At 38.8% G+C, this 26,368-nt stretch overlaps 1 protein-coding gene across 2 annotated transcripts in view; it reads left to right on the forward strand.

Annotated features, from left to right (window-relative positions):
- Positions 1 to 26,368, forward strand: part of CEP85L (centrosomal protein 85 like) — a 131,404-nt gene that overhangs the window by 51,315 nt on the left and 53,721 nt on the right. For both annotated transcript variants that reach the window (XM_054280218.1, XM_054280217.1), the window contains exon 3: positions 19,496 to 20,262. In XM_054280218.1, the coding sequence (XP_054136193.1) occupies positions 19,496 to 20,262 (767 nt within the window). The remainder of the gene's footprint in view (positions 1 to 19,495; positions 20,263 to 26,368) is intronic.

The raw sequence follows: 26,368 nt of genomic DNA on the forward strand, positions 1-26,368 counted from the left end.
TCAGAGCTATGTCACTGAGTTGTACCAGAATGTTTAAATGGTGAGATGGGGGAGAGGATGAGAAGGGCAAAAAACCAAGGAGAAACTCCCAAAGTTCAGGTTTGAGAAGAAAACAGTTTAATAATGAAAGAAAAAGTGAGTGAACATTGTGATGTAAATGCACCACCAGGAGACTGATGCCCAGCCAGTCTCTGAGCAGCAAATACTTTGGAAGAAGCCTGCCCCTCAGTTTCATTGCTGAGCATGACATTATATGGGATGGAATCTCTTTGGTATTTCAGGTCAGCTGTCCCAGCTGTGTCCTCTCCCAGCCTCTTGTGCACCCCTCACCGGGGTGGCAGAGGCCGTGGTGCTGTGTCAGTGTTCTCAGAAAAAGCAGAGACAGTGCTGTGCTCCCAAAGCAAGCACCACAGGGGCTGCTGTGAAGGAAATGATCTCTCTACCAGCTAAACTCTGCAATTTCTGCCTCTTAGTGTCCATGTCATTTGCAACATGCCCAGGTGAAATATCAGTAGATGTTTTTATGTCCTGTAATCTGTATTTTTGGAGTGTGGTGGGTATCTGGTGTTCTGATGAGAAAAACAAGGAGCATTGTAAAATTCTCTCACCTGTACTTAGGTTAATATCATGAGACCTGGGCATACCAGTCATTATGAATCTTTGCTGGGAGATTTCAGGGAGTACTTTTCAGTTTTCCTTGCTACTATAATGTCAAACAAGACTCTCTGGCCTGTATTCAGCAGTTCTGTAGCTCAGGATCTCATGAAGGGGAGCAGGAGTCAGATCAGTTTCAGAAAAGCCACAGAGAGGAACAGTTTTAGCCTTAGACTATTTTTCTGTGAACACTGGAAACATTCTGTAGCTAGTCAGTATTTAATGTACATATTCAAGTAGCCTTTGCAGCCTTATCTGAAGACATCACAGGACTCATTTTTAATCCTTTCCACTGTAGACAGAATAGTGCACTTAGTGATGGACTAGAGGCATTTGGGATGTAGGCCAGAAGTTCCTTGTAGCCAGAAAAAACCCATTGCCGCTGCCTGGTGTTCTAGCCTGGGGCTTGACAGAGCAGATTATTTGTATCCCCCATAGAAAGGTTTGTAAATATCTGGTTTTTAACAGTTTGACAAGACTATCCATTTCTGGAGGGCTTATACTTCGCTCTTTCTTAGTTTTTATTCAGCAGACCTCTTTCTACTATAATGTATGCACAGATTAAACTTTTTTCTTAGTGCAAAGTCCAGTTAATGTATTTAATGTCATCCTTTGTTTTAGCCATGATTTCAGTGTGCTGATAATAAGTAGTTTCTGTTAAAGTTCCCTTTGAAGTAGAACATAAAAGCTCACTGTTCCAGAAAACCTTTCTCAGGGCTTTGCTTGTGTTTCTGTGATAAGTCAGATGGAGTTTTCACATCAGTTTTGGCAGCATAAAAGCAGCAGTGAGGAAGAACAATGTGCAGAGACCACTTTGCATGAAGCATGGTTACTCCATCTCACTTCCTGAATCTCTGACTTTCTTCACGTTAGGGGAATTAGGGGTCTGTAAGAGGAAGTGAGAAATACTCAGCAAGTGACAAGTCCGATCAGTTAGCCCAGGTTTGGGGTAGAATGAAAGTTAGAATAATGGGGACGGGTAATGGAGGGGGCAGGGGGTAAAGCCTCAAGAATGCTTGTCTGTCTGCTCATGGGGCATTTGTTTGCAGCAACCTCACTGGAGTAGTAGCTGTTAACAGCTGCTGGGGGTTTTTTTTGTCAGGCAGAATATGAGCAAGTTTGTTGCTTTTGATATGTTAAAGTCCTTTGAGAACTGTGATTGGTTTGTTTTAAAAGCAATTACTATTACCATAAACTATCACAGTGCTTTTTTTTTTTTTTTTTTTCTTTTTACCATCTTAAATGCTTCTTAGCCCATCAAATTTAGAAAGAAAACTGGTGTGGGTTTTTCCCAATGCAAAACATGGTGAAAGAAATCTCTTGAGGTTTTTTTCTTCCTCTTAGAGGGCTGACAGATAAGGTTTTGCTTTGACAATAACTGTGTTTGTGTCAGCGGCAGGCATGAAAGTCAGCATTGTAGAAGTGTTGTCAGCTTCCCAGAGGTCACTTCTTTGCTCCTGCAGCATGTTCTAGTATAGCTGTCCTGTACATTAGGTTAAAAAGATTATGCCTTATTCGGCTTATATAAGTAAATACAACTTATGCAACAAATAACTTGTAGTGAATACTCAAGCTGTGTCTGCAGAAAAACACTTCTGAGGCATCCCAAGTAGGAAATGTTGGTTGTATACAACTAAACAGTATTTTCTGTCTATGGGTGTATTGTTTTTAAAATGTCTGTTAAGTAGCAAGGTCAGAAAAAAACCAGAAGGCAACTTAGGTGTTAGGAATAAAATGAAGTCTGTCCTTAAAGGCAGAAAGACGATTGGCAGGAAAAAAGGCAGTGTTCAGTTCCCTCTAATGCAGAAAAATGTCTCTGACACCAGCCCTCTTTGCAGCTTTCTCTAAGTTTTTGTAATAACAATGAAAACCGGAAAGCATACTGGAGTAACCTTTCTAATTTTATGTCAGTTTCTTCTTGGTTAGTTTCCAGAATTCCTGTGATGTTCAGGAATTGCACCCTCTTCTGTTCCCTGCTTTCTGTGCTGCTGTTCTTCCCGGGGCTTAATCCTTGAAATAGAAAAAGCAGTAACAATGAAATATGTTTGAAAGGAATTAGTTACATTTATGAATGACATAAACATAAATTAGCATCTCCCTCCATGTTAACTGTTATTACATTACAATTTATGCCTTGTTCCTCAATATGAGTGGATTTTTTTTTAAACTCTTACTGCATTGAGTAGAAAGTTTATAAGGATGTTGCTAACAAATTGAATGGATCGCAGAGATTCTTGTTTGTTTTTTTTTCCTATGAGCTTAGTGTCCCAGAAGAAATGGCATCCCCATTTTGAGATCACAACATAATGCCTTTGATAGTATGGCCCTGAAAAAGGGATGGAAGTAGAAGAACTTTGCTTTCATCTTGCCAGGTAATAATACAAGTATGACATGGCAATCATCTCTTACATAAATGACACACCTGGTCCTGAACGCCAGTGTCATATTCTACCTGGTTGTAGGTTGGCTCCTTGCAAATATTTGATAATTTAAATGCTACTGCCTATCTCAGGCGAATATAGGAAGGAAATGGTTTAATTCAGATATTTTTAATGCAAAATTAATAAGGATTTTAGCCTCCTTGAGAAAGTATTAGCATATTTTCATGCTATTGAATTGTAGAAATGTGGTTTGGAGAAGACTGCAGGAGACTTCTGTTTCAAGCCTTATGCTCAGAGCAGGATCATCACCAAAACAGACCAGGTCAGCCCTGACTTTGTTTTTCTGATTCTTAGAACCTTCTCAGATACCTCAAAATCTTTGAATAACCTTGTCCCAGTGCCATAAGATGTCCTTGTGAAGAATTTTTCCTAGATGTCCAGCCAGAACCTACCAACCCATAGTTTTTCTGTTGTTGACTCTTATTTTTGTCTGCTACTACCAGGAATAGTCAAATAAATTTAACTAATTTAACTATCTGACATTTATGCATTTTTTGAGGAGTGGGGGAAGGTGTGAGAGTGAGTTGTTATTGTTTTCTCTTTTTTTTTTTTATGGTCAAAACTGTGTACCAGTTCATGTTATCTCCTGTTGTTTTTAGCAAGTCTAAAGACTATAAACCAGAGTTTAAATAAATGTATATATTTTTGATACATCTTGCATTGAATGTGTCCCTGTGTTTGGGCTGCTATTTTTAAGCATACAGGATGATTCTAGTGTTGATGTTGGTCTGTGAATCAGAAGACTGTATTATGTGCATTTTTCTTAAGTTGTATAACTATCATAAACTCTTAGTGGCACATCCTTTTCCATCAGGGATTATTCTGTCCCTGTCAAAGGCTAAAAATATTTTGTATTTTCAAAAATAGAACTTTTTTGGTTGACTTAAACAATGGCATTAATTGTATGAAGTGGCAGGAGGTTTTCAGTTTTCCTGTTTGTAAGTTTTAATCTGTGGGAGTACCTAGAGATTCAGGACAGAATTATAGTTTATTTTTCTATCTTACATAAAAATTCTAAAGAAGCAGACACTTTTTAACTGGGTGAGAGGCGTTTCTGCAGTAAGCTTTTCTTTAGAGAGGTGATATGGTTAAATGTACTTCTTTCTTTGTCATTGCATCAGCTATCTGCATGCAGTCATACTTTGCTGTTGAGAGTAATGGCAAGGTTTAAATTCTAATTAGCTCAGCTAGAAAACTGAACTAAAAATATGTTCAGAGGGATAGAAAGGGAATTGGATTCACTAGGGCATCCATAATGGGGTTGTGTTCTCCTCATGTGTTACAGAAATCTTCATAGACTAAAGAAGTTTAGTTGAAAAAATTTTAGACTAATGAGAATTCAAATGAGATGTGCAGAATTCTTGTTTTTTGCTATTATGCCCTATTTAGAGTAGGAGGAAGAATGCTCATGATAAAAAAAAATCTCATGTGAAGAAAACACACTTCAGAGAGGTTGAAACAAGATCGTGTCTGATGCCCTTTCAGCTCAAGACATTCTCTGATTCTGTGAAAACAAATTCAATTTCTTGTGGTGGTTGCTTGGATATCTGTTGTCTAATAGAGCTTCTGAAAGGTTCTGAGTGCAGTGAGTCATGGCTTCTGTAAAACTGGAGCGTGCTCTCCCTGGGACATGCTGAAGGGGATCTTAGGTTGCTTTCTCTCTCCTCAATTCATGTCAGTGTCCCTCAGTTTGGTGTTTCTCTTCAGATCTCATTATTCCCCATCTCCTCTCCCCTAGTGGAGTTCAGGAAGAAGAAGGGGAAAACAAATCTGACTTCAAGCAGCCCACAGGATAGAAATGCTTTCCACATTCAGGCCTTTACACGAAATCTTTTTCACCTTGATCAGGAATTCAGATGATCTTACTAGTTGACACTGAGGTTGTTATGACAAAGGACTTCAGTACAGGAGGGCCATGTGGATTAGTTTTATGTACACAACTGCTCCAGTTTGTTGGTTTTCTATTTTTTCAGTGTCAGTCCCAAAAAAAAAAACCAAAAAAAAAACCAACATTAAGAAACAAACAAAAAAAGGTAAAGTACCAAAAGGTTGTTCTGGCCAAATTCCTGTTTTAAAATCTGTGATTTCTGCTGTTCCAAATGGCTCCATTCTCGTAACACTTGGGTCTTCACTTAAAAAGAACAGTATGTTATGTAAATAAAAGAAGGAACAGTCCATGATTTATGCTGGTAGTATTTCAGCTTTTGGAATATCTTTATGAGATGGTGCAGTAGTACTTTCTTCCTTCTGTTCCTGCTGATTTTTTTCTTATTTTCCTTTGTGAAATAAGATCTGGGATAGTTGTGTTGTTTTTCTGCATGTTAAGAATGACAATAAGCGATGTAATCAGACTCTTGTGGAATACGAAGAAGTGGTCTATATGTAGACATGATGAGTGAACAACAAAAATTGAAGGTTTTGTGTTTACCCATGAGTAGAATTTGATTTTTTAATGGAAATTAACATTTATTTAATCCTTAATGGAAATTGTAATGGATTATTTTGGAAGAAGGTGAGGAATGTAAAAAAATCAGTCTCTTAATTATATACTTTTGAAGTTTTGGAATGAAATGGGAATTCAAGAGTAGGTGGGAATATTATGACTGTATATGGATATTTACTTTAGTTAGTTCTGGCAGGTAGCATAGTCTAGAAGAATTAATAAAACATGTGACTTATGGCCAAATGTTCATGTTTATGTGGTTCTGGGAGTATGGAGTACTCCCATAAGAGTAGTATACCCTTAATTTACTGTAAAATTTAAAGAACATTAATTAGACTGATGCTTACATGGGTGGGTGTTATTCCAGCTGTTGAGAAGTGTGGGACTTGGAGCAGGATATGCTTGGTGGAGTTCTGTGTTTCAGAAGTCTGATACCAGACTTGAAGAAGCATGAATTCTTTTCCTTTTTTTTTTTTTTTCTGGTATCTTCTGAAGCTTACTGATTTGAAAGGCTAGTTAAATCAGTTTATTTCATTACATGTGCTTATATAAACAGATTTATTAATATGCTTTATATGGGAGTTTCTGTTTGCATATATATATAGATAACGGTTACCATGCTTGTTTTTCCAACATCTTTAATGTTTTTGGCTTATAATTACTAAAGATATAAATGGAAATGTTAAAATAATGTGCATTACAAAAAGACAGGGTAAATAAAGATATTTGGAGGTTCTGTTAAGAAGCCATTTTTCCATTCAGTGTTTATAATAGTTGTTGATACAGTTATTTCTGCTGCTTCATTATTTCGATATTGCAGTCGTGTCTAATTTGCCTATAAGTGTTAGCCCAAGATGCAAAAGGGAATTAAGCAGTATGTGATTATAAAAATACTCTGTGCAAGGTGAAGCCTGCTAGTTTTGATTATCAAAAATCATTTGTGTTGACCTCTCTTTTGAAGCTGAAGTGCATCAATAACCTTACACCACTTGAGCAGGGATGTGAAGATCTGTGTGTAGCTTCTAAAATTGCTACCCTTTGCAGAGTTTCAGATTTCATCCTGGTAGCTGGGATGTGGGCTGAATGCCATTACAGTTTGCTGTGTTGGGGATTTACTGGTGCTATTGGGTAACTGATGAGCACTGTGGATACCGCATTGCGCAAAATTACTGTCTTGCATTTCTCTGGGGTGGAAGATGACTTCACTTATTAACATAATTAGACAGATTTTTTTTTATTATTATTTAAATGCTTTCTGTAAGTATGCAATTCACACTTTCTTAGCTAGTGGTTATGGAACTGGCTTTATTTGAGAGCCAGAGATCAGGTCTCAGGTCTACCACACCAACTTTTATGATAGGCTTTGATCCCTGCTTGTTCTGATCAAAAAATAATGTCTGAAATGGAGTCTACCTTTTGAAAAGAATTCTCTAATTTCTGGAACGTGCCGTGCTTCCCCACCTTAACTGAGGTGTTTCTTAACAGCTGGAGAGCAGAGAAGAAACAGTTTTGTTTTGTTTTGTTTTCTTTGTGGGGATCAGAGCCCTGCTAATGTGCTTGGATGCCATAGTGATAAGTACTATAAATATCCAAATGTATGAGCCAACAACTGGAAGTAAATCTGTAAACACTAAATTCTTTCCATTATCAAAAGCAGCAATTGAAACATTTTCTTCTCTCCCACCTCTTGTTCTGTACTTTTAATTGTGCTCATCACAGAAGACAGAAAGGGCATAAAAAATCTGTCTTCAGGTACTCCTGGGGAGCAGAGAGAAGTGATCACTAAACCCATTGAAGGAAAATGTAATTCAGATTGTTTGTATTCAGGCTTGTTAGTTGTCTGTAAACAGTGAACCACTCTTGTGTTTAAATAAAGTCTAAAACTGGGTAGCAGTACAGGTAGTAGCACTTAAATAGCTGCAGTTTTTATGTCATGTGATATGCTGTGTGTAAGCGTGATGGCTGTGTTCAGTGGTGCTGGAGATTCCGTGGGCACTCAGGGAGGCGTGTTGGCAGCGAACCAGCATTCCCATTCAGGTGCTAGGTAAACCTCACTGTAGGGAATTGAGATGCCAGATTGATTTCTAAAATTAAGGTGATCAAATCGCAAACTGCACCAAGGAAGGACTTCTTATTTTGTGTGTGTGTATGGCATCTTCTTTTTGTTTTGAATGCTTTAGCATGTTTTATCTTAAATGATAACAGAAATCATCTCAAATATGCAAATTGTAGCTGGGGTAGAGTTCTGTTTTCCACAGTAGATCAAGTCTTTTAATCTGGAACTGCTGATAGAATTTGTAGCAAGTGTGTTTCATTCCAGGGAGGGTGAACTCAATGGACCAAATGGTGCCTGACATATATATGATTTGGCAAAGGAACTTCTGTTCTTTCAGGATGAGAAACATTCTGTTAAAGCATTTTTCATAATTAATTACTTATATTTTCTTGCTTTTATGATTTAGTTGAATTTATTGCTTTCATTTAATTAGTGTGCTAATCCTAAAATTTTCCAAGTCGTTGTAATGCCAGGGCACTAAACTCTTTTGGCATAGGAAGTGGGGGGGGAAAAGCAACTTTAGAAATGGATTGCCAGTGAAAGAATGGAGAAGCTCTAAACTGCTGTTAATTTTTAAGAAATTTATTTTAGAAATTATTTACAAGGCTAAATCGCTTCAGTAGGAAAAGCTGTAATAAAAAACTCTACTGGTCATTACGTATTTCTCTTCTGATTCACTATCAGTTTATTAAGCATTGGTTATAATTAAAATCAGATCTTTCAACCAGTCTTGTCAACAGGTACAAATGGCCTTTAGTTTTCAGGATACATCTAAAAAATATGACATACAGATTCATTTTAATAGTATAGAACTGTCTTTATGTTACAGACAGACTACTTGCAGTGAAATCACACTCTTAAGAATTAATGCATGCATGAAGTTTGGGTTTGTTTTTTCTCCAGCCTTTAAAATGATACTTAATGGCTTCTTTGTGGATGGACATATAAGGAAGTATTAGTTCCCTTCTGGAGTGGAGGCTTGTTTTTTAAAGTACAGAAGTCCTCCAGAGAGTGTGAGATTTGGTTCTAAATACATGCTCAGAATTGCCACTCCTAACCTTTGTTGCATTTACTTTTGCTCAAACTGCCCTCCAGAAAACACCTAAAACTGAATTTTCAGGGTATATGAAGGTTGGGGGCCTGGAGGAGAAGTTGTTTATGGGCAGTACAGAACTGTGAATCCCTCTCCTTTGTTTTCTGCTGTAGGTAAATTCTGTATTAGAATTGGAACAACTCTCTGTTACTAGTAGTCTTAGTACCATGGCTCCACAGGTGTGCCTGAAAAATAGCATGTTAAAAGCTGGAGTCAAAACAGTGAAAGCCAAATGGTGCACAAAAGCAAAGGGTTTTCCACATCTGTTTATTATATTGTAATCAGTTTTGTGGGATGGAATGCAGAAACTCTTCCATATCTTCTTGTTGCCACTATTGCTTTAAGAAATGTTTCTGTTAGTAAGGGGAATCTTGCTATAAGGAAAAGCTGGGAGTTCCAGATGGATCTTACACTCCTTTCCTCTAAGTTTATTATTACTTTGTTTTGCTTGAATTTGTGAAATTTAAAAAGGTAACCAGGGGAGCCACTACCACTCAGTGTAAAGGGCAGTGGGAGGAAGCAGGTAAAGTTTATAAGTGACATGAGTCTAATTGTTTTAAGAGTTTATCTCCTGTTCTTCATTTGGAAAATACAGATAATGATACTTAATTTTTGAAGTATAAGATGTGGCTTCTTTTGTAGGATGTAGAGCTGTGCTACAATCCAATTTAAAGTTAATCCTCTGTGACCTGAGCTGAGTTCCAGATGGTGACCTACATGTGGAGTAGGCTGTTAATTTGTTATCAAAGCCCTGATGTGTCTAAGAAACTTTAAGGGAAGGTGGGATTAGTGTACGGTAAATTAAGGGTATGAAGGTTAGAAAATAGAATGCTAAAGCTACTTCTGTAACAGTGTATTTTACTTCTTTCTGTTTTTACTTTACAGGGTTTTAGTAACATTTTTCCTTCCCCCCCCCCCCCAGTTTCTTATTTCAATTTGCCAAATTTCTTATTGTGATTTTCCCCAAATCTTAGTAAGTAATTAAGTAGACTGCTGGGTCTGCAAGAGACCTACTCCAGTTGAATATTAGCTACCCTTAACATATTACCATCTCTTTTACCATTGGGGGATCAGCATCAAGGAGAGAGACTTCCCCAGTGAGTTAAGTTACTCTGGAAGCACCCGTTGAACTTTTGGGTTGCTGAGGATGGCTTCTGGCCCTTGGAAGGGATTCCTGCTTGATACAGGCCTTCCCAAAGTGTATTAAGTAAGTGGCTTGTGGTCCATGAAGTGCTTCCAAGAGGTGCAGAGCAGCAGCAGTGCTGCAGCAGGGCAGGCTGGCTGTGCTTGGCGACCTGGGCTGACCTTGGTCTGCAGCAGGAGGAGGGAGTCAGGCAGGGACAGCCCTGCTGTGAAGCAGGGAGAGGCACAAGCAGTGTCCTCCTGCCTCACTGCTGCACCCATGGCAGCCTCACTGCTGGGGCTGCTCACAGCACCTGCTGCTGCCTGTGAAAGGATTCCTTTCTCCATCCGAGTAGTGTACATGTGCTCTGATTGTACTGAAGTCTCTGTGATACTTGGAAGAGTTACCAATTAAAGGGCTGCCAGATACTGGAACTGGCTGCCCAGGGAAGTGATTGAATCACCATCCCTGGAGGTTTTCAAAACATGTAGATATGGTGCTTGAGGCCATGGTTTTAGTGTGGGACTTGGTAGTGCTGGGTTAATAGTTGGACTTAATGATCTTGAAGATCTTTTCCAACCTAAATGATTCTGTTCTGTGATTATGGGTTTGGGCTGGGGCTCCCGCAGTAAGAATACAGAGGTAAACTAGGAGGGTGACTACTGTGCAAAGCTCAGCTGAGGGAGATCAGTGGAGGAAATGAAGCTGAAGTGTGGGGTTGGGAGAAAAAAATGAAGGTGTGTTCTCCCTTCCCTACTTGTGTGGCCTGGCATAAAACTGAAGGGTGCTGGTCCTCTTTAGAGCTATTCCTGGTGGGCTGTGAACCAAGAGATCCACTGTTCTCTGGTGAGGATAACAGGTACCAGTTGACTCTAAATATTTTAATATTTAATAATTTTTTAATTATTTCAATGCAAAGTCTTAGTAGAAAGAGGGGTTAAACTGTCATTAGTGGATAATTATCTCAAAAACCTAGCCAGAAACTCCAGTCTCCTTGAAAGTGGGATGTAACCTTCTGAAGTTACTTGACATTAAATTGAGGGCTCTGTTTCTACCTGTGGTTATGAAGAAAATGTGGGTCAGCCACAGAGTTTTAACTCTCTGGAATGATAGTGCTCTCTGGGAGCCCTCAGATTTTGCTCTGGTCCCTTGTGTTAGAGGGCATCTCTAAACTCTCCTCACGTGAGTTTGTCTTCACTTGCACATCCTTTGCGCTTGATGTCTTAGGCGAGGTAGTTTTGCTGCTGAAAGGTGTCAGCCTAGCTAATCTGGGAATGTTGTTGGAGGAGATGGTGTCAGAGCCAAGTTTGGGAGTTGGGATGATACAAGTAAGTGGCCTGTGGAGACTGAGAATGCACAGCTTCTATCTGTCTTGGTATAGGAAAGGGTAGGTATGTACCTAGTACTGGGTGTTCTCTTGCAGAGAACAAAAATATCTAGAATTGTCCCCCTCTGGAGGGCAGCGGTGGATTTCTGTTCTGATGGGCTAAGGTACTCTAGTTTTTTTGAGTAGTTCCTAGCTAGGGATGAAAAAATAATGCCAGCAAGAGGGGGCTGTTGAAGTAGATGGTATTTGTGGCATGGGTATCTTGCAGATACAGAAAGGAAGGAGAACAGATATAGTGTGGCATCCACGGTGCTTTTTCCCCTTTAGCCATTACTTTTAAAGAAGGTCCTAGGGGGATATTTGATTTCTTTACGTCTTCACTGTTAAGTGCTTGTTGATGGAAAATGGAATTGGAAGCTGTAGATGGCCTTCATAAAAGGGCAAATGCAAGTTAAGATCTAGACTTCTAAAAATGAGACAGCTCACTACAAAAGAAACTCCCCCTGGCAGTATAGGTTTTCACTCATGCTTCTGTTTCAATGAAATCAAGTTGCCTGTTTACGTGACTGCTGTTCTGGAATATTGCTTTATCCTCTTATCTGGGGGGAGTGAAAATAGAACCCGTTAATCTAAAAATTGTTCTACTTAGTTATATAACTTTCTCAAAAATAGCTCTTAGATGGCTGGAGAAGATAGATGCTGGGAGATTCAAATTTCACTTGGTTTGTGCTCTTTTGCATAGAGCATCCACATTGCATGTATAATATTTTTTAATGTTTTTTGGTGGCCAGCTGCATGTAACTCACATGTGCTCACTCAGCAGCCTGTGAATATCCTGTAGCACAGCTCTCTCTCGGGTGCTATACATGTATGGCAGCAAAATAGCACCAAAGCTGAAGCTGAGTGCAGAGAAGCACATCAAGAGAACACATTGAAGATGGGATGTTTCTTTGTGTGTGTGTCACTTACTGCTGGGAAAGTTTAGCTTTTTGAAAATGGTTGTTCAGAGAATCCTTTATTCTCTTGTATTTCTAGAAATCCCTATTATATTTGGCTGTAGGTTTGTGATATCCTTGGTTGAAGAGGCAAAATGCATAAATCAAAAGGTTTATTGTACTCTGGTAAAACAAGTTCATTCTTTTAAGACATACTTCTATCCTAACATGCTCAGTTTTCTCATCTAAAGAGATTTTTATATAAATTGGGTAAGCCTTTCTCTTTACAGATTAATTTAGCAGATGGTCCATAGCTTGGACCAATAGCAGTCATAAATAACTTGTTTTCAGTGACTGATATGGAGTGAAAATTTGCTCTTGGGCTTATCTGCTGTTTCCTTTAGACTATTTGCTCAGATAAAATCAGTGAAATATTTTCTGCTTTGGTTAAATATCCCATGATATTGTATTTGTCACTTTTCTTTTAATGAATCCAACATTCATTTTAATTCTCTAACACTGACATCTGGAATAACTGAGTAGAATAGGGAAAACAAGAATAGAATCTTGCAATAGTTGACTTTGCTGTAAGTTATTTTTCTCTGCTGAATAATCTTTTCCTGTAAAACAAATTTTGCCTGCTGCTTTTTGAAATGTGTGCCTGTTCGTCAGAGCTGCCCTTGTTGCACAGGACCAATGCCTCACTTCCTTTTGGAGTGACAGCATCTCACCTCTATACACTGCTACTTTCCTTTACAGTCCCCTGTTATATCATCTTCTGAATCTGGGTTTCATTTAAGTGAGCTGAGTTGACCCAGATCTGGCTCAAGAGTAGAAGTTACTAAATTTTTTCGAAGGCGCTTCTCCTTTGGAGTTGTGGATTCCCCAGCTGAGTATTATTAGCCTAGATATTGCTGGGTAAATTGGCAGTTCACAGAAATATTAATAGGCAGTACTATTTTTTTTTTTTTTGTCTGTGTCCTGAAATACCAGTTCTGCTAGATCCCTTGGGCAGGACAGATCTACTTGATGTGTATCTGGTATGTTGGGGGCTTAGGGGTTTGCTTTTTACTCTCTGCATATATATACCTAGTGAGTGTTAAGACCTCAGGTTTACTGTACCACTCACATGCACTTGCCTTTTTCTGTTTGTTTGTGGAGTTTGTATTTGTTTTCCCCATCAAAAACTGTTGCACTGCCTTGGTACAGTCTCCCTGAAGTCAACCTTTGCAAAACACAAACTGTTGTTAGAAGTTTTTGTTAAGCTTTGTTTATTGAAACACATGTAGAGTTTTATTATTTGAGTCTTGTAATTGGTACTGCCAAACAGCTAGCTTAAAGAAGTTTATTTTAAAGCAGCATGTGGATCATTTTCAGAAAAAAAAATCAAAACCCAAACCAGCTGTGTAAGTCAGGGAAATGTGTATTAACTTTTAATGAGGAGTGTTTTGGATGACACTTCATTCTACCAAATGTATTTTAATGTCAGTTAGTACTGAGAACTTTGACCTCAAATCTGACTGCAGTGGCTCATAGGAGTAAACTAACACTTTCTACAGAGCTTGTCTCCTGTGTAGTGTCTTTTTAACTGATCATGTAGGATGAGAAAAGCAAATGTTATATCTGTGTGCTTCATTTGGGTACTGATTTCGTTTTGATCACCCCTGTGCAGTTCTCCCAAGATGCTCAGATTGCCTCTTGTCATCTAAATTAAGTGATGGAATTAAGAGCTTTGGCTCTTGAAATGGGATGTGAAATGCAGAGACTGATTTGTAGTGCTAGGGTGAGATCTTATGAAGGTGTGGCCCACTGTGTTACTTAGTTGTGTGTTCTTGCTGCTAGAATCTTTAGAACTTCGCTAATGAGGTTTTTGCCAGGTCTGCTATCTCGGAAGACGTGGTGGGAACCTGATGTTAAGGTACAGGGATGACCTCTCAAGCATGGGACAATACTCTTTAAATAAATCAAAGCTGGTGAGTGTTGGCTGTGCCCTAATGAGACTTGATCAAAGAGTGGATTTGTGAAAGAGTATTTCAGTACCAGAAATACTACAGCTTAATACAAAGTAGTAGCTCCTATAAGGCACGTTCCTTGTCAGTACTGTATGCTAGGGAAAATAGTGTTTTCAGGTAAATCTAAGTGAAGCAAGGCAACCTTTTACATGGTAAGAGGAAAACAGGATGTGAATAATGCAAAAATAGGGAAATACAAGTTATTTTCTTTGAGTAAGTATTTTTCATTTGCTAAGTGAGGAGGTATAATTTTCACTTGTTCTGTGACAGTTTCTTTGTTAAGCTTTAATAAATTTTACAACATACTTGTTTCTCTCTTGCCCTTATTTTGTATTGTTTGCAAATTGAGAGTGTTGTCCTCATTACTTACTCTGAGAATGATGGTTCCTGCCCTATCACCTCTCTGTCAAACAAGGGAGAAGGTGTGTTTGCCTCAAGGGCATGGAAAAGAATGAGAAGTCACAACTGGGGGACAAGCAAATTCATTAGCTGTAGAGGAGGAGGATAAGGAAGATGGACACCAAATGGCCAGGTCTTAATAAATTAGATGGGATATGTCAAGGAAGTTTCTGTTCAAGTACGTTCATTTGTACATAGCATTGCCTTTGTTTGTAAGGATGTCTAAGAAGCTGTTTGCCATTTGCTGGAACTCAGTGTTACCTCTGCAGTTCTTTCCTTGCATAAGTGTGGATTCCATCCTGATATTTGTGAGTGCAGCTTTTACTCTTTTCAGCATGGCTTTCTGCTGTACTTAGTAAAAATTCTTTAAAATTGCCCTGTAGTATTTTTTATATGTGTGCATTGTGGGAGGCCTGTGAGGCTGTCCTGCCATTTATTCCTTCTTGCATCTCTCCATAATAACATTGCTGAGGCACAGTAGCTTTACCAGTATTTCATCTGAAACAAAGTCCTAAAAGCAACAAAATTGCTTCAGTTTTTGAAAATCCTGTCTCAACTGCAACCTTCTAAGGTCACGTATTATTCAGCATTGTACTGTTCAAATTATTTGTGAATTACAAAGCTTTTAAAGTCCTTCACCTTTTAAAACTATCAAGTTTTTAGGTACAACTTGTATTCCTTTGGTATGCAACACAGTAGGTTACAGAAAATCCCATACAATTAATGTGAAACAAAGTAGAACTGACTTGGAGTTTGCAACCCACATCTTATGTAAAAGAATTCTGATTGATACTGGCAGTACAGTGATGGCGATGGTGGAAGGCAGTAAACTTCCTTCTTTTTTCCAATTGACATTAATTGGACTTGCTTCTAAACACCACATGACTTTTTCTGCTTTGAAGGCATAGACATTTTTCTGGCAGTAAGTCTTTTAGCATTTAACATTATTTTAAATTAACTTTAGCTAGTATTGCATTTTTCCTCTAGTAAGTTTTTTGTTAGTTATTCTTTTATATTAGTTCCTTGCTGTTCAAACTTAGAATTCCTAAACATTTTTTGTTCATAGAGTTCTTTCTCATGCAAAACTTGTTAAATGTCTGAACAGTTCCCTGCTTTTCTGCCACAGCTTTCTGTGATGCATGTTCTTATTTATTCTTTGGAAGAGAGTTATTTGCAGAGATTCCTTCCTTCATTCACCTCATATTTTGACATAGTAAATGTGAAGTAATATGAAAAAGAATGATGAAGAAGTCTAGACAGTACCAAAAAACCCCAACAAAGCAACCAAGCCCAAACCGTTCCTGCAAGTGCTGCTGCACCCTGGAAAGGCATGCTTTTGCTTCCAGAGGATGATGAGTCAGTCTGCTTAGGGCTTTTTACAAGAACTGGCCTCCTGCCTGGCCACTTTGAAATGTCTCATCTGGCTCATCTGATTATCTCTGTTGCATTGAGGCCTGTCAGTTTGTGAGTAGGTAGGCAGGGAGGAACACACATGTAGCATCAATACTACTGTAGTGGCACATCATCCCAATGTCTTTGTCTTTCACCCAACTCCCAGGAGAGTTAGACACTTCTGTTGTTGAAAACAGCTCTGTTGGAGATTTATGAGAAGCACCCACGTGCTTGCATGGTAGATGGAAGACCCATGGCTCCTTCAGTCCTATGATGGATGCTGGAATTGTTTGTGACCTGTTGCTGGGGTCCATGCAGAGCTAGAGAACAGTTCAGAGGAACTGAGGTCCTATAATAAATGTCAGAGCTTTTGTTCACTAAACCACAGGCAGATTCAAGACCTTCAATTTGTATAATGGAGGCTTGACTTCCCCTGTTTATCTTCTGCTCAGTTAGTAAGAATAATTCCATTTATTTTCCTGGATTGGGGTAAACTATGTCAGTGTTTTGGGGAGGTAAGTGGGAGGGAAGGACAGGAAGAGAAGGTCAGCTGCTTTTAATACTGGTGTCTTTCTCCATGATCAGGGCATTCTAATTATACCCTGGATAAAATATCAAATTTCAAAGTCCTTCACACAAGGAAGGTTCAGTGCTATTCAGCAGCATTAGATACACATGCATCCCATAAACACATGCATCAGATACATTTTGATTTTGATTAATATTGAGTAACTGTATTAGGTGATTACCCTGCTATTGTATGATAATATCTTATCTGTGAAGAATTTGTCAGAGGTGTATCTTATATGGGAGTTCTCATAGCACTGGTATAATTTTGCAGCTTAAGAAGTTGTTGAGGGTTACAGTGAACCTTTTCTGACTTGTGTGTTTTGACTGACTTTTGGGCGACAGATAAGGATTTTAAGTAGCTGCGTGAGGGTGGCGTGTCTGGCCTGAGAAATTACTTCAGAGGTTTTTCTTCCAGTAATTTAAAAAGCATAGCACAGGAAAATACAAATGCGTAGAAGGTGTTTATTAACTTTATATTGAGGGGTTTCTTCTGCCCCTCTTTCAGAAGAAAGTGCCTGCTGTGCTCTCTCTTTGTGATTAGTTTTTTATTAACACCAAAATTGGTTCTGTTACATAATTTTCTATGCCAGATAAGTAGTAATTAGATATTTCAGAAGTGTAACACAAGATGGTAAGAAAGCCATATGAAATGTTCTTAATTTTTTATTCCATCTGCTGTTATTATATGGTAGAAATCTTGTAATGCGTTTTTAAAATAGTGTACTTTCAATTCTCTTATTTATGTGGCTTTGAAAGTACTGGATCAGGTATTAAAATGTCATGCCTGTTAGAAAAGTACTCCAGGGAGCTTTGTGGTGGGCACCAGAAAAAGTTATGAGGATAATTGAAAAGAAAAAGTTGTCATATAATCTTATTTCTGCTGAAAGGAACACCAGTAGCATCTAGCTACATTTTTATCCCCATGTCTCTTTCGGCTTTCGTTAAAGAGAGCAGTTTTAAGCTTTGAAAGACTCTGGAGACACATAGGCCATGTTTGAGAGTGTTTGTAATCTTCAAATAAATGCCAGATCAGTGAAACAAACCCCAAGTAATCCCAAGGAGAGAGCGCTGTCATGTCCGAACTGGCATTTGCATACCCCCACCTGTATGGAAGGGAAAAACCTGCTGCTTGGATAAAGTTGTCTTTGACAGGATTTGGCCAGATGGAGCTTATTCCTGTGACTAAAGAAGAAATAATATCTCTTAAGTTTCTCGATGCTTTCTGCATTCTCTATTATTTTCAATGAAATCTATGAGTTTCCTGCTTTTTGTGTTGCGAGGTGTTTCCAAAGGCAGACTGGTTCTCTTTCCAGCTGAGCCTGCAGGCAAGGCAGACTTGAGCAATATGCTCTAAGAAAAAGTGTGAATTTTCTCATATGTTTCAGTGAGTGTTAATGGGAAGACTAATTAGGACAACTTGAAGCCAAAATTACTGTGTTTCTCTTTGAGACAAATTATTGGAGGCATCCATTAGCTGTGCTTGGATATAAGTGGCATTCCAAGCTCAAATCTGCTTGAAGAGTTTAATACTGAAAGTGAAGAAATTTAACTTAAGTCAAAATTAATTATTTTAAAATTAAATTTAGAAGAAGGAAAAATAAAAATTTACCACATATTGATAAATCTGTAATCTAATACATGAAGGAGATAATGTATTTCTAATTATTATTGGTTTTAATTTCAGTTTAAAAACCATATATGTCTAACATTAAGTCAGTATTTTAGATGGAAAATGCTATATTAAATACTACTATATATTTTTTACTATTTTAAGTTTTACAGATACATATATACAGGGTTTCTTTTACCTTTCTCTTGCAGATGTAATATTTCTACTCCTAGAAATCTGTATAGCCTAAAACATAGGTCAGTTCTTTTTGAACCCTAATACACTTTTTTTTTTGATATGAAAAGGCCCGGGACTGCTGCCTTTGCTGGACTGACTTTGTGCTGTGTCAGATTCAGCTTCTGCATAAGGTTCAGTACAAAGGTTAGTTGTCTTGAATGTTACAAAGCCAGCAGCCTCAAGCTAAGGAGTTGCCTGTACAAGAGGAGATGCATTTCTCTCTTCTGGGCATTTCCATCCCTGCTTTCCCTGAGAGTCTTTTACTGAAGAAAAATATTGTTAGAAAAGTAACGAGAAAGAAATGCTGCAAATTAAAACAATTGTTCACCACCAGCTGTCTGTTCCCTGAGCAGCAGTCCCCCAAACCAGCCTTCCCCCAGTTTTATTGCTGAGCATGGTGCCATAGAATACAGAATATCCATTTGGTCAGTTGGGGTCAACTCTTCCAGCTGCGTGTCCTCCCAGCTCCCTGTGTACCAGCAGCCTCTTCATTGGTGGGTGAGAAGCAGGAAAGGCCTTGATTGTGTAAGGAGTGCTTAGCAGGCGCCAAAATATCCCTAAATCACCAACACAGTCTCCAGAACAAATCCAAAACATAGCCCCATACCAGGTACTGTAGAGGAAATTAACTCTTTCCCAGCCAAACACAGCACAGGAGGCATATTTGGAAATTGGTGAGATCCAGAATGGATAACTCTGTCTAAGTGACCATTATTAAACTGGCTTGTCTACAGCACTGCCATTTTACCAAATGCATTTATTGAATTGTTCTGTCTTCAAAAAATGAGAAGAGGGGTGATGGAAGGAGAATGGGTCTTGGGGCTCCTGAGCACCTGTACTGTTAGTGATATAGAAGCTCCTTAGTATGTGTGGAGTGGGGGAGAAGTCCATCCTGCCACCTTAAAGCTGGCAATGGTTTCTTTGGCTCACAGGCTGAGAATTCTATCTGAAGCTTCTGTTGCCAATGCTTAGTGAGCTTTTATTTTTGTTATCATGACACCTGAGCAAAATAAACTTGAAAATCTCACACTTTAATTAGTTTCTATTGTCATGGTTTAGAATGATCTAGAAGGCTCTATTTTGTCAAAAAACCTCTTTCCTTCTATTTTTGCTTTTCACCTTGAATTTGATATTTTGTCCTATCTGAACTAGTGTTAATGAGCTCTATGTTGCGCTTATTTACATGATAAATTTCTCTTCACAGATCATTCAACTTCAAGTGGTACATCATCATTTAAGCCCAGCCGATCACTGGTTTCTATTCCCACTGCCCATGTGATGCTGTCTGGTGCCAGCTCTTCACTTTCCAAACACAGGGAAGCTTTCAAGTCTGATGGCTCAAAATGGAGTACAAGCTTTGTACGGTCAGGAGGAGGCAGAAATCAGGGAGCCCTGGAGAATTCTCTTGACATGAAAGATGCAAGACCTGTAAGAAAATGGTCCTCCTTGTCTAAACTCAGCTCACCAAATAATTTCAGCCAGGATGGAAGTAGTCATTCGGTGGAATACAGGGCTGGTACGGACAAAGCTGTACCACCTCAATTAAGGACAAATGGGCCAAGTTGTTTGCATGACAGCATGGAGTTGCTAAAGATTGAGGACAAAGACATGGGGAAAAAACGATCCTCTCTGCTGGACTGCAAGTACAAATTTGACACGTGCAGCAAAGACGACTTTGTTTCGGATTCCCCAAGTAGGAGACACGCCTTAGACCTGACCTACAGTGCCTTACCTGAAAGCAAGCCTGCGGCAGGCGGCTGCGAGGCTTTCGGGCAGAGATACGCGACCCTGGGGCAGCAGGCTGTGAGCGGCGCTCCCATACAGCCGGCCGTGAGGACTCAGATGTGGCTCAAGGAGCAGCTGCGGGCAAATCCCCTGGACTGCAGGCCTGCCGAGGAGCCCTACGGTGTGCCTGCATGGCACATGCAGCCGCTTGAAGACTTCAGAGCAGCAGGCGACCAGCCCATGCAGGTAAGGCAGAGCTTGGTGTTTGCTGCCATCATGTGGCATCCTGGGTTATACCTGAGGAGTAACAGGCAGTTTTTAATGAAACAGGAAAAGGAACAGGTCCTCCTAAACCAGCTGATGGTATGGAAACAAGCTGTTGCTGCTTGTTTCTCAGTATTAGTTGTTTGTTGGGTTTTCTTTTATTTCTACTGCCTGCTTACAGTTTACTCTGATTCATTGCGCCTGTCTGCATGGCCCCAATGTCTTCATGTGAAGCTGGGCACAGGATGGGGTTCACCAAGTAGCCTTTTTAGTAGTTTTAGAGTAACTGTATAGTGGAGGAAACGTGAAGGTATTTTTATCAGAAAGAGATTACAGGGGCTGCATTTATGCATTCAGCAAAATAAGAATGACTTGTGTCGTGCAAGGATGAATGAAAATTCAATCTCTTTATGCCTAGCACTTAAAAACAGAATTCAGTTTGGTGTTACTGCTTATTTTTTAACTAATAAAAATCAACTAACAGTAGCCAACAAATCTGGTTTATTTAAATAAGTATGTGTGGTTGATGCATCATGCTTGAAATATTTTTATATCAAGATTATCAAGCACATGGTTTTAAGATATAGGCAACCCTTTCTAACATTGCAATTCACAGTCTTGGTTTCCAGCTCTTCCGCTAATGGGGAAGTACAGTTTGTGAAGGAAGGCAGTATTTAAAATCTACATGTTCATGTTTACCTGTGTAGTAAGTTTGGCTTGGCTTGACAAAAAAATCCCAGTTTATAATATATAAATTTCTCTGGAAGGCATTTTAGGGTTAGGCTAGGATATTAGCTCAACAGAGATAATCTAGCAGGATGTTCAGATTTTCTGTTTTCTTCAGCCTGAAGTACACAAATGTAATTTAGAAAGAGTTGTGCTCAAGTGTTGTTGCTCCTTTTATTGTATATTGATGGAAAGAAAAACAAGTTTAGAGATTGTTAATGTCCAGCTTTGCTCTTAATGGTGGTCTGATTTTGGTTTCTGGTGATGTTTTGAGTTTTTTTGTTTTTATGGGGTTGATTTTTGTTGTTTTTTTTTTTTTTTCTTTTTTAACTGAAGAAAATTGAAGCCAACTAATATGGCCAAACTAATAGTAATCTCTAAGGGCATGTCTAAAAACCTGACACTGTTACAGCTAGCCACCCTTTATTGCTGCAGAAGCCCTCACCTTTCTCTAAGCACTTCAAAGATTCTGATGCTGATAAATTCCCCAGGTAGGGAGCAGAGGCTGATGGGGTCCTCTCAGAAGTGACAGAGATGGGCTCAGTGCTGAGGCTGGGTCCAGGGCACTGCCAGCTGAACTTGGGCAGGTGGCACCTATTGGTGGCATTGAGGAGCACACAGAGGGTTTGGGAAGCAACAGCAGGGCACCATCAGGGAGCTTGGTCTATCCATTCATTCAAGTCTTCCCAAACACCTGAGATGTGTAGCTGACTGCAGCCACCAGTAGTGCTGTCTGTGGGATTTGTGACCAGGTTACTGTGCCTGCATTTAAATATACTGAATGTTAAGGGTTGGAAGGGACCTTAAAGATCATTTAATTCCACCCCCCTGTGCCGTGGGCAGGGACACCTTCCACTAGACCAGGTGGCTCTAAGCTTTATCCAGTCTTGCCTTGGACATTGCCAGAGTTGGGACATCCACAACTTCCCTGAACAACCTTACCACCCTCACAGCAAAGATTTCTTCCTAATATTCAGCCTTAAATTTCCCCTTTTTCAGTTTCTACCCATTACTCTGACCCTATCACTGCAGTTCCTGTGAAGGAACTCCAGTAGGACCCCTTCAGATACTACATGGTTGCTATGAGATTTCCACTCAGCCTTCTCTTCTCCAGGCTGAGCAGCCCCACCTTCCTCAGCCTGTTTTCATAGGGGAAGTGATCCAGTGCTCTTACCAATTTTGTGACCTCCTTTGGACTTGCTCCAACAGTTCCACATTCTTCTTTATGCTGGGGATACCAGACCTGTATGCAGTACTCCAGATGGTGTTTCACAAGTTTTATTTATTTATTTACTTCATTAGCCGTAGGTCTCTTCATCATCTTATATGTGCCTTTAAAGGCACTTTGTTTAGGATGGGTGTTTTAGAAATTTATTTTTCTTTAGATCAAAAGAACTCCCAACTCTTGTCCTTCAGGTCTCACAAGTGCTTTCTCCCTCTGATCATGTTTAAGTACATATGAAGGCAAAGTTAAATGTTTGAAACAGATGAAGCCCTGTATGTGTTATTACAGTTATTCAAAAGCTTTCATCCATGCAGGCATTGCTACCGAGCTGTGTTTGGAGGACAGAGCCAGCAGGGGGAACACAAGCATTATTTATCTTTGGCTTCAATTCACTAACAGTGCTGCACCTTTCCAGGTTTTTGAGATTTGACATTTTGCCTAAAACTGGATTGTTTTGTTTTATGGAGTGGTTTTTTTTTTGTGGATGTTTGTTTGGTTGGATTTTTGGGTTTTGTTGGGATTTTTTTATTTTGGTTTTTTTTCCACCCGTAACTTGTACATCTTTGTGGAGGAAATTCCTTATGCCCTTAGCAAGTGCTTCCATTGGCTTGATCTGGAGTCATATTGCTGGGCCTTGAAATGGGATCTGTTCTATGTCCTCAAGTGAGATGTGATTGTGAAGTAGGACCCAGTGAAGGTTAAAATGTGTGCAAGAGCAGTGAGCCTTTGGGCTCTTAGAGGCATCCCCTGCTGTCCCTCCCTGCCCTCCTGTCTTTCTGACAGAGGTTACACCTGTAAGGAGGAGAGATGCCAGAAGCAATGAAAAAACGAGAATGATTCTTCCTGTCTTGACGCCTGTTTTTTGAAAATACCTCAGCATCATTCTGCTGTGGCCTTTTTTTAGAGATCACATGTACCTGGGAACTGGTATTTTATTATTTCTGAGAAACCAAGATAGCTGCAATCTCAAGTGAAATATATATCTAAGAGATAGAGTAGAAGGCATAAGAGGAAGCTGATGATTTATAAAAAGGGCAAAACCCACAGGTCTATGTATTTTTTTAATTATTCTTTTCCTTTGAAGATTACTTTTGCTTTTTTGCTTTTGATATGTATATATCCTGATGGAAATGTAGTGGTTTTTCTAGGACTGAAAAAAATCAGTTTATCATTATTTTTCTTTAAAACTACTATTGCCATGAACAGAGAGTACAACAAACTTTACTTTTAACTGTTAATCTAGGGCAGCTTTGTGCGTCTATTAGATAGCTGCACTCTGTAGCCTCCCCCTCTTCCAGACTATCACTAATAAAGTAAGAATAGACAGCAGCAATTTTCTGAGTTGATTTTGAGGACTGATGGTTCAGGAACAGCTTAATAATACACACTAAAAATAAGTTTTTATGTCCTCACAGACTAGTATAGACAGTTGACCATAGAAAATGCTAATTCAGAATTAATTTTTGTAAAATCCGAGAAGCTTTCTATTTGTTTACTCTAAGGACTAATGGAAAATATAATGTAACACCCCTCAAAAGCTGTTCCAAGGTTAATTACTTTCAAGCTTAAGATTCTCTGCCTCCTTAGCAGTCTGAAGTTGACTGAACTCAGTGGTTTTTCTTATACTTTACTCCCTAAATTACAACACCTACCATGTGGCTTTTCCATTCCAATTGTAAACCATGGATTGTAAAGTAAAATTTCCTGTGCATTATAAGGGAAGCTCAGAGTGTTGAGTAGAAGGCCTACAGCTGCATTGTGATTGTCCTTCAGGATGTGGTCAGGTTTGCAATTGCAGAAAATGTGCTGTGGAACAGCAGAATGCCTCTTAGAGAAGGTGCATCCTTTGGGTGTGATGTTTGTACATTTCAGAAATAAATCTCCAAGGAGAACCTGCTCTTTGGTTATTGTGTAACATCGCGGAGTTGCATCTGAAAATTCATTTCCTTAGCTAATGTGAGTCATTTAATGTATGCTTTTTGAAAATAAACGTTCTCCTAGGAACACATTTTAAAAGTTCTTCAGTGTATGGAGTTCAGTTTATGCACTGAAACAAAGAAATATTGCTTTAATGAAAAGAGTTTCCATGCAGAATTTATATTTCACCTTATACTTGTTTAATTGTTTTCAATATACAGCTGATCTTTGAATAATGCAATGTGTGATAAGGACTGTATTAAGAGAAAAAAACTGCTTATAATACACAACATTTCCCATGTACTGAACTTGGAGACCATAAAATCTAAATTAAAAAGCTCTGTTTTCACACAATGGCATTTCAAAATTTTCAAGCAAAAGCAATTAAAGTCTGATCCTATTATATATCCTATTATCTGAATGCCTGTAGGTACATGCTGTGTGCTAGTCCAAAAATTAGATTTAAAATGAAAGCATGCCTTTAAAATTGTTGGAGATCATATAATAAGAAGGAGAGCTTCATAAGATTGCATATCTACGTATGAACTTTGTCTGGTGTTGCAAGTATCACAGTATGAATCTCTTTATTCCAGTGTACAGAGAATCTGTATGATTTCTGCATGGTGTGCTAAATTGTGTCAGAATATTGCAGAGATAATAGGTGGAAATTACTTAAGTGCATCTTTTCCCTTTAATGCACCAGGTTTAGTGGAGTTTTTAAATGAGGAAAACACTGGATTGATCATACCATGTATATAAAAATTGCTGGAAATTAGGTTTTAATGCAGTGAGAAGTTTAGAGTTATTAGAACAATTTTTGTTGCAAAGCAGACAAGGAAGAAAGTAAACTGCATGCATATCTAAAAATTGGTAAACAAAGCTGTAAAAGTTTAATTGAAAGAGAAGTCATAACATTCGTCAGATAACATTGTTGCCACATAGAATTTTATTCTTAAATGTCAACTTAAGGCTAGGGTTTTTTACAATCCTTTCAGATCAGAAAATTAAAATTATTAATATCAATATTTTCCTATATCACATTTTGATGAAACCATACTTTTCAGGAACAGAAAACTTTTCAACATGAGGGATTTTCACTTTTAGCTAGCAGAGTGAACTCCTTTGCTGTGAGCCGTAACTAAGCTTTGATGGTCTGTTCCTTTTGCTGTGAAGTTGGTAGCCCAGCAAATGGGATCCGATTCATTACAAGGTGCTTGTAGGTTCAGTCTGGAGTGCAGCAAGTGATCAGAAAGCAAACTTGGACTGTGCTTGATTGCAAAAAAAGCCTTGGCACTGGTTGGCTCATAAGTTTGCCAGCTTTATGTCATCTCTGGAAAATGCTTTAGTTTCAGTAGTGCATTTCAGCATTTGCTGAGGATTCTGTCATGTTCATTGCTGGCTGAGAGAAGGCTACTAGGATTGCATCTGGGGATTGTTTCTCCATGCTCTGACAGCAAAGTTTCTCACAGACTTCCTTGGTATGCAATTTTTGATCTGGAAATACATGCTTGTTGGTGGCAGTAGGCTCATCTTCCTCAGTTTATTAAAAAGGAATAGGTGACTTCATTGTTTTGTCAGGGCCAACTGGTGTCACAGTGGTTTCCCTAAGATAGGGAAACTTCTGAATATAGAGAAGGTCATATAGACAAAAAACTTTGAATAGTCCCAAGCAGTGAATAGCCATTTTGTTGGGACAACTGTTCTTATTCTGCTTTGGGCTAGAGTGGGTTTTCCATTTGTTACTGTGGTTTTGCTGTGCTTTGAACCATCTATGTCAAGCATCAACAGGAATTCTCCTAAGTAATACAAAACTATGTAACCATTACCACATATATCTCTGGTATATAAATTTACTTTTTTTTAAAAGCAGAATATTTCAAGATTATAAAAATAAATGATTGCTTATTGTGATGTGGCTGTGCAATGTTTTCTGCTTTAAATGCAAACAGATTGGAATTCATACTTCTATAACTATCATCTTCAAAAAACTATGGGTATGTAGTTTGCAGAAGCCATTTCAAATGGTTATTGCACATATTTCAGAGCAGGTGAGAAAAAAGCTTTTGTTTTAACTATCTGTGCTGCTCTAGGCCATTGTGCTGGTTTGGCTGGGGCAGAGGCAATTTCCTTTGTAGTAGCTACACTTTATACTTATACCAATCCATAGTCCCATGCTAACTACTATACCATGAAGAAAATTAACTTTATTCCAGATAAAAT

Source organism: Melozone crissalis, unplaced genomic scaffold (genome assembly GCF_028551555.1).
Source record: "Melozone crissalis strain CALT ecotype California unplaced genomic scaffold, PUWL_Pcris_2 ptg000027l_1, whole genome shotgun sequence".
NCBI lineage: Eukaryota > Metazoa > Chordata > Aves > Passeriformes > Passerellidae > Melozone > Melozone crissalis.